Source organism: Coffea arabica, chromosome 9c (genome assembly GCF_036785885.1).
Source record: "Coffea arabica cultivar ET-39 chromosome 9c, Coffea Arabica ET-39 HiFi, whole genome shotgun sequence".
In the NCBI taxonomy this organism is placed as follows: domain Eukaryota; kingdom Viridiplantae; phylum Streptophyta; class Magnoliopsida; order Gentianales; family Rubiaceae; genus Coffea; species Coffea arabica.
This window is the reverse complement of record NC_092326.1, coordinates 7769570-7777358: the sequence shown is the minus strand read 5'-3', so window position 1 is coordinate 7777358 and position 7789 is coordinate 7769570. Positions and strand designations below refer to the sequence as shown.

The following is a 7789-nucleotide window of genomic DNA, read 5'->3' as shown; positions in this document are numbered from 1 at the left end:
AACATGGATAAAAGATGGATGAGTATGTCACGATCAAGTGATGAGTATAAAGCTAGTTTAGAAGATTTTCTTGATTTTGCATTTACGAATGGAAGTATAGGGGAGATGATTTTATGCCCATGCGTTAGGTGTGGGAATGGGGTATTTGTCACGAGAGAGCAGGCCAAATCACACTTGATATGGAAAGAATTTATTAAGGGATATACTCAATGGTTAGCTCATGGAGAGCTATCTTTGAATTTGCATCATACATCTTCACATGGCTCATCAAATGAAGTTCCACCACTCAATCCCATAGATGATATGCAGGGGTTGTTACAAGATGCAGTAGGAGTTCTAAACCAGAACCTAGATGTGGGAGAAAGATTAGAAACAGAACAGCCGAATATTGAGGCAGAAAAATTCTGCAATTTAATAAATGTTTCGAAGCAGCCCCTTTATCCAGATTGCCCGCAATTCTCTAAACTATCTTTTCTGGTCCGCTTGTTACATATTAAACGTCTCAGCAAAATGCCCGATTCTATATTTAATACACTTCTTGATTTGTTGGGGCAAGCGCTCCCAGAAGGTGTAAATCTACCCAATTCTTATTATGAAGCAAAAAAAATTATGAAAGAACTAGGACTTGGATATGAAAAATATGATGCATGTCCTAATGATTGCACATTGTATTGGGGAAAAGATGAATCAAAGATAAAATGTGACACTTGTAAGCATCTACGGTGGGAAGGAACAAAGGATGATCCTACTGGTGAAAAAAGAAAGGTTTCCCACAAGGTTTTGTGGCACTTTCCGCTTAAACCCAGATTGCAGCGTCTGTTCATGTCATCTAAAACAGCCTCTTTCATGAAATGGCATGTCGAGGGTCGTACTAAGGATGGTCGCATGAGACATCCTACAGATACTCTGGTTTGGCAATCATTTGATTACCAAAATCCCGAATTTGCAAAAGATCCTCGTAATGTCAGATTGGGTTTAGCTTCTGATGGGTTTAATCCATTTAAATCTATGAATGTGAACCATAGTACATGGCTGGTAGTACTGATGCCTTATAATTTGCCACCATGGATGTGCATGAAACAGCCATACTTTATGTTGTCACTACTCATTCCTGGCCCGTATGCACCTGGGAATAACATTGATGTTTACCTTCAACCTCTTATAGCTGAGTTGAAGGAATTGTGGGATGTAGGTATGACTACTTATAATGCATCATCAAAGGAAAATTTTTAGATGCATGCTGCTTTACTTTGGACCATTAGTGATTTTCCTGGTTATGCTAATTTATCTGGTTAGAGTACTAAAGGTTATTTAGCATGTCCAGTATTTCATAAGCACACCGTTTCACGCCATTTAAGACATGGTTCAAAACAATGTTACATGGGTCATCGGCAATTTCTGGAAAAGGAGCTTCCATATCGAAAAGATAAACGTCACTTTGATGGAAAGGAAGAACATGGAGTTGCACCACCTCGCTTGACAGGTGATATGATCTTGGAGGAGTTGAGGTCTTATAAAATCAAAATTGGGAAAGCAGTCAATGATAACCCTGAATTACCCTTTAACTGGAAGAAACAAAGCATTTTTTTTGACTTGCCATATTGGAAGAACAATTTGTTACGTCATTGTCTTGATGTCATGCATATTGAAAAAAATGTATGTGAGACAATAGTTAGAACATTATTGAATGTGGATGGCAAGTATGATAACCTTGGTGTACGGCGTGATTTGGAAGAAATAGGCATACGAGCAGGTCTTCATCCCATTACAGATGAGTTTGGGAGAGCATACTTGCCTCCAACATGTTTCTATTTCGATAAGAAGGAGAAAGAGTTATTCTGTAAAATTCTGAAAAAGGTTAAAGTACCGGATGGTTATTCAGCCACAATTTCGAAGTCCGTGCATTTGAAACCTCCCAAATTAACCGGACTTAAGAGTCATGACAATCACATATTATTGCAACAACTGTTATCACTCTGTTATAGAAAACTTCTTCCAAAATCGGTGCGGTCTCCGTTGATAAAGTTGTCCAAATACTTTAGAGATTTATGTTGTAAAGCTCTTTGTCCTCGGGAACTGCTTCGTATGGAAAAGGAAATTGCTGTTGTACTATGCCAGTTAGAGCGCGTGTTTCCACCATCTTTTTTTGTTATAATGGTGCATTTGACCACTCATTTAGCAACTGAAGCAAGGATAGCTGGTCCAGTACATTATCGTTGGATGTAGCCGATTGAAAGGTAACTTTTATAACTTTATAATTTCTATTTTATTGCTATGTGAGTATCATCATTAATCACTTACTACATTTGTAATTGTCTTAGGTACCTATGCACTTCGAAAAATTAAATCCGAAATAGAAGTCGGCCTGAAGGTTCAATTGCAGAGGGGTACCTAGTTGATGAGTGCTTGACATTTTGCTCTCTCTACTTATCTGATAAAGTGACAACTAAGTTCAATCGATCAAGTAGAAATGAAGATGGAGGTGAAAGTTCAACTGAAGGACTTGAGATTTTTTCTATACAAGGTCGGCCATTAGGAAAAGGAACTTTAGTTGTAATGGATGATGAAACCATAAAAAAGGCACATCAATATGTGATATTCAATTGTGAAGCCGTGGATCCATATATCAAGTAAGTAATTGTACTCTATACTTGTTTTATAAAACTAATCATCTTTTAATAATGATGGATGTATATAGACAACTATGTTGATTGACTATTATAATTGATGAAGCCAACATCGTAAATTGGTTGAAGAGCAGCATTTGCGTAGTTCAAAACATGAAAAAGAGCGGATTCATAGTGAGACATTTACAAATTGGTTTGACAACCATGTGAGTTAATATACAAAGTATCACTGTACTTTTAGCTGTTCAAATTCTGTACAATTATTTTATTAATTTACTTTTTTATTTTGCATAGGTGGATGATTTTCTACCTGAGAACAAAGTTATCTCAAAAGATTTGAGATTATTGGCCAAGGGTCCAAATGTTGTGGGTTCGAAGTATGAGAGATACATTGTGAATGGTTTTAGATTTCATACAAAATATTTGGAGAGCAAAAGAAAAAATCAAAATAGTGGGGTGATTGTTACTGCAATAACATCAAGTTTCGCAAGCACCAAGGATATGAATCCGGTTTCAAGTGACTTGGCCTATTATGGTGTCTTAAAGGATATTCTGGAATTGGACTATGGTGGAGGTCGAAGAGTGGTTTTGTTTGACTGTGATTGGGTTTCTAAGGGGAAACGATTGAAACAAGATGATGATGGGTTTACACTTGTGAATTTTATGAATGTGAAGCGCCACCATGAACCCTTTGTTCTTGCATCTCAAGTGAAAGAAGTATTTTACGTGGAGGATCCTTTGGATAAGGGGTGGAATGTTGTTATTCCAATTGCACCACGAGATGATTTGAAGATGGATCCCATAGATGTTGAGATGTACTTGCAAAGTCAGCCTTCAAGTAGTCATCAAAGAGATACATTTGATGATATTAATTGGGTTCGAGAAGGTGTCATAGGAGAAATAGTTGATACTACTAGAGTAGCATTTAGTTCCAAAGGATGATCTTTTGGTATCTTATATAAATTAAATGAATGTTATCTTTTGATTTTGCTTTAATGTCCAGTAAATTCGGTTGCTTTTTATGCATTGAATTGTGGTGTATCTACATGCTTAAATTTTTTATGCTTTGCTATTTATTACATGTTAATATGCTATTAGCTGTACACTTTCTGTTATGAATTTAAAATTGTAGTTGCACAAATATGGCGAGAACAAGAAGACGAAAAAGCTATCGAGGATCAAGGAGCTTTCAATTGCGTGATGAAGATCCTGAAAATTTGGAAAATGAGGAAGGCACCGGTATGTTATTAATTACTAATTACTTAATATTTCAGTTAGATATAATCTATAACAATAGTTTCTATTTCATAAGATATGTCATAATTGTCTATTATACTTGCAGCTGGTGGTTCTGATGATGATCAGGAGCCTAAGAAAACTCGGGGACCAACTTATATGAGACACATTTGGGGTAGACATGGTACTGACAAGCGAATTAAAGTGAAATTCAATACACTTGGTTAGCCAGTTGGTACAAATAGAAGCAAATTCAATGAATTTTTGGGAGCATTGGCAAGAATTGAAAAATATGCACCAATTGACATTGATAGTTGGCGTAAAGTTTCCAAGTCCTTAAAGAATGACATGATAGATGTCGTAAAGGTACCCATTTCTTGAACCTACTACATTAGTTGAATGCTTGTTCTCTTTTAATTGAGTGTTCAATATTACAGGAAAAATTTGATCTCTCTGTTGGCATGGAAGAACGAGTTAAGCAATCAGTAGGAAAGAAATGGAGAAGCTGGAAACATGCTCTCAAGAAAACTTATTTCAATCCAAATGAGTCAATTGAAAGTCAAGTGCTTAAAAGACCAAAACGAATTCTTCCACAGCAATGGAGAAATATTTTGGCTAAATGGCTTTCCGAAGAGTCAAAGGTATGAAATGCTCTCATAGTCGTGATCAATTTTTCTGTTTGCCTATACTTAACTATTTTTTATTATGTTTAACTATGTAGAGAATATCTGCAACAAATAAGAAGCACCGAGAGAAGAAAAAGATGAATCATAGTACAAGGAAAAAGCCATTTGCTCAAGTTCGAGTAGAAAAGGTATAATATATAAATTGATAACAACATCTAATTTTTCATTCTGATATATTCTTGGGATGTACTATTATATGTAGGAAAAAGAGGTTGGGCATTCTCTCTCTAGAGCAGATATGTTCACCATATGCTACACTAATTCTAATGGGGTGCCATCTAGTTATGAAGTTGGGGAAAAAATGGTATGTTGTTGCTGCTTATGCACTTCATTCATAACAGGTTTTTTCTGTTACGATAAGAACGAGAATGTAGTAACTTTGAATTGTTAATTTTAGGAGGAGATAGAAAGCTTAAAAAATCAACTTCCAGAAGGAGAAGAAGATAGTGTGGGTAGGAATGACGTGTATGCAAAAGTAATGGATGAAGAAAGGAGTGGAAGAGTTCGTACATATGGTTTAGGAGTTACACAATCTGATTTGTGGGGCGATATACCAAGTCGTTTAACATGTTTTCGCTTGGTTATGGAACAAAGTGCTGCGATGTCAAAAATGGAGCGAAGAATTCAGCAACTAGAATCAATTTAACAAGGAAGATCACAAGGACAAATTTCGCCATCTTCGCAGAGACATACTTCACAGTCATCAAATGCTATTTCTCGGCCAATACAAGTAATAAACAGTTCAATTATGATCTTCTTTAGATGCTGCGTTCACAAATGGTTTTCATGAATATGTTTGTAATTGCTATATGTTAATTGTTGAGATTCTTATTTTGGATATCATTATTGATTGTAATGGACTGCACTTTGGTTTTGGTACTTGTTGTGGCTGTCATTTTGGGTTGGTTCTTGTGGTACTGTGTATTGAATATCTGTTCAAGACTTGCTCTCTTATATGTGGTTATATGTTTTATAAAATTTGTTTTCAAGGTTGGGGATAAAGTTACAATAAGAAGCATGGTTGATTCATCCAAAATTTGTGCTGTTGGAGTGGTTAGAAATTTGGATCCGACTGTTGAAGTTGGTGACATACCTTTGGGATCACATTGGTGTGAAGTTCATGTGAATGTGCTTGTGGAGAATGATGAAGAGCTAATGAGGCCATACCATAATTTTCTCAAGATTGGAGTAGCGATTGCTTGGCCAATAAACCTGGTAATCTTTTTATCTTATCTTTATCATTTGGTTAACTTAGTTTTTATTTATTTTCTAACATTAAAACTGTAAAAGAAGAGCTGTAGATATGATTGTAACTTTTATTTCTTGGTTTATGATACTTGTAGGTGATTTTTGAAGAAAACTAAAGGATCGTCCTTGGGTCAAATGGCTATTTTTTGAAGACATTGTCAATGTGTTTTTTGTTGAGTTCTTGTTGAACTATTGCTGTGACGCCCCCACTTCTCCCTAAAGCGAACCAAAGGGTATCCGCGGGACGCTTGCCTAGCTCTCGCCAGGACTCAAGCAATTCCATTTAAACTTATTGCCGGACCACACCAAACGAGTCAATAACTTAGATACAATAAATGCGGAAGCGTTCAAGTTTAATAAAAAGTCATCCGATATCCAACCTGCACATCGGGTGTTCAACAACCATCATATATCCCAAATATACATCATGCTCCAAATGTTACATTCGGATTCCAAAATACAACCCAAAAGCCAAGACAAAGTCAAAAGTAATTGAAACCCTAAACAAAAGCGTAGCAGGAAGGTTTCTTCGATACCTCGCCAAGTTCAATCCTGTTAAGGAAAACAAATCTACAGGGTGAGCAAAACGCTCGTGAGGCCAAGAACACACATGCAGGCACATAACTCAGGTAACAAGCCAAGTAACAATTCAAGTAATAAATTGCAAGTAATTAATAATGCCAACAAAATGTAACCAAAACAATTCAAGGATATGGTAGCTCTCAGGAGTTAAGTTCCACATTTTGCCGATGTCATTCGTATATCTCCCCGCGTTGACTCTCCGTCAACCGGGTTGATATTTCATATCCGTAGTTCACCACTTACTTCTCATCCGTCCACCATACACCGCTTCGGGCACACACGACATTTAGAAGGCTATACTCCACGAGTATGCCAAGCAAGATCTCTCAAATAGATCAAGCTTATCATGTAATTCTCATGGCTCACCAAGGTTCCCGACCAATCCCATGCCGGCTCGAGTTCCAAGGTCGGCCTATGAGTTTGGGCGTCCGCCATGTATCATGTAAGTGTCGAGGAGATTCACTCCAACGACGTATGCAATCATAGCATACCATGTCATGTATTCAAGCATTTGACAGGTTTAAGCAGGCATTTCAAGTCATGTAACCAGGCAAATCATGTTAAGCATGAGTCATTCGTTTCAAATGAGAACGAGTGCGATCAAGTACACACACGACTCCATTTTTGTCAATATCGAATAGGCTACGTATGTAATCAGGTAAGTCAAGCATGAATCAAGTCCCTAGAGTTCAAGTAATCATACACTTGACACTCACCAAGTTCTGCAAGCAAGTAGGTTGGATTGAGAGTTCAAACTTCCACGGTAGGGTCCTCTTGGAGGTCCTCGTACGTGCCTGAACATCGAATAGTAGATAATTACTATAGGTCCCCAGGTGGTGAGAAAGTTTGAACACGAGTAAGGTTCGAAAATATTTTGAAAACTTCGTTTGGCTTGTCATTGAAGTTGGATTTCCAAAAAGGTGCAGGACTCGAGTAAAATCGGATTATTATCCTTAAAATCATTGGTTGGAAACGAGTACGAGCGAAACAATTGCTAAACGAACGATCGAAATCGGAAAAGGGCTGGCCACGTCACAATCCGGCCGAATATCCGGCCGGATTGGAGGCAGTAGCCATCCTCATTTTTTTTCAAATTCCAACTACAATCCGGCCGCCTATCCGCCCAGAAACTGGCCGGATTCTAGAAAAATGCTTCCCGCGCGGATTTCTTTTGAAATTCCAGAATTTTTGATTTTTGGTAAAATCTTTGAAAAATCATAACTTCTTTTCTACTAGTAAAAAATTGATAAACTTGGTACCATTGGAATCGTTTTTGAAAGTACTAAAAGTTCATAGAAGACACTATTCCACGAATCTAAATGAAAGGTATTCAAAAATGAGTTTAAAGTTGCTGTCCCAGATCACCCAGGATTGAGCCGGGGTTGGTTTTTCGCTAACTTTGGAAATTCG

At 37.2% G+C, this 7789-nt stretch overlaps 2 protein-coding genes across 2 annotated transcripts; both read left to right on the top strand.

Moving 5' to 3' along the window:
* The first annotated feature begins 3 nt into the window (after window positions 1–3).
* Window positions 4–1233, top strand: LOC113708359 (uncharacterized). Its single transcript, XM_027230820.1, has one exon. The coding sequence runs from the start codon at window positions 4–6 to the stop codon at window positions 1231–1233; it is 1230 nt and encodes a 409-aa protein (XP_027086621.1).
* Window positions 1234–3769: 2536 nt separating this feature from the next.
* LOC140014100 (uncharacterized) lies at window positions 3770–5913 on the top strand. The gene is made up of 8 exons (XM_072064496.1): window positions 3770–3866; window positions 3970–4067; window positions 4301–4504; window positions 4585–4677; window positions 4752–4853; window positions 4947–5129; window positions 5540–5764; window positions 5893–5913. Exons 1-8 carry the CDS (start codon window positions 3770–3772, stop codon window positions 5911–5913), a joined length of 1023 nt encoding a protein of 340 aa, XP_071920597.1.
* Window positions 5914–7789: the final 1876 nt, after the last annotated feature.

What these genes read in the sequence shown, in the direction of transcription:
- LOC113708359 (XM_027230820.1), top strand. Translation starts at nt 4, where the DNA reads ATGGATAAAAGATGGATGAGTATGTCACGATCAAGTGATGAGTATAAA.
- LOC140014100 (XM_072064496.1), top strand. Translation starts at nt 3,770, where the DNA reads ATGGCGAGAACAAGAAGACGAAAAAGCTATCGAGGATCAAGGAGCTTT. An exon ending in GTACTGACAAGCGAATTAAA is followed by an intron (nt 4,068 to 4,300) that starts GTGAAATTCAAT and finishes TCAATATTACAG; the next exon opens with GAAAAATTTGATCTCTCTGT. An exon ending in CTCAAGTTCGAGTAGAAAAG is followed by an intron (nt 4,678 to 4,751) that starts GTATAATATATA and finishes TATTATATGTAG; the next exon opens with GAAAAAGAGGTTGGGCATTC.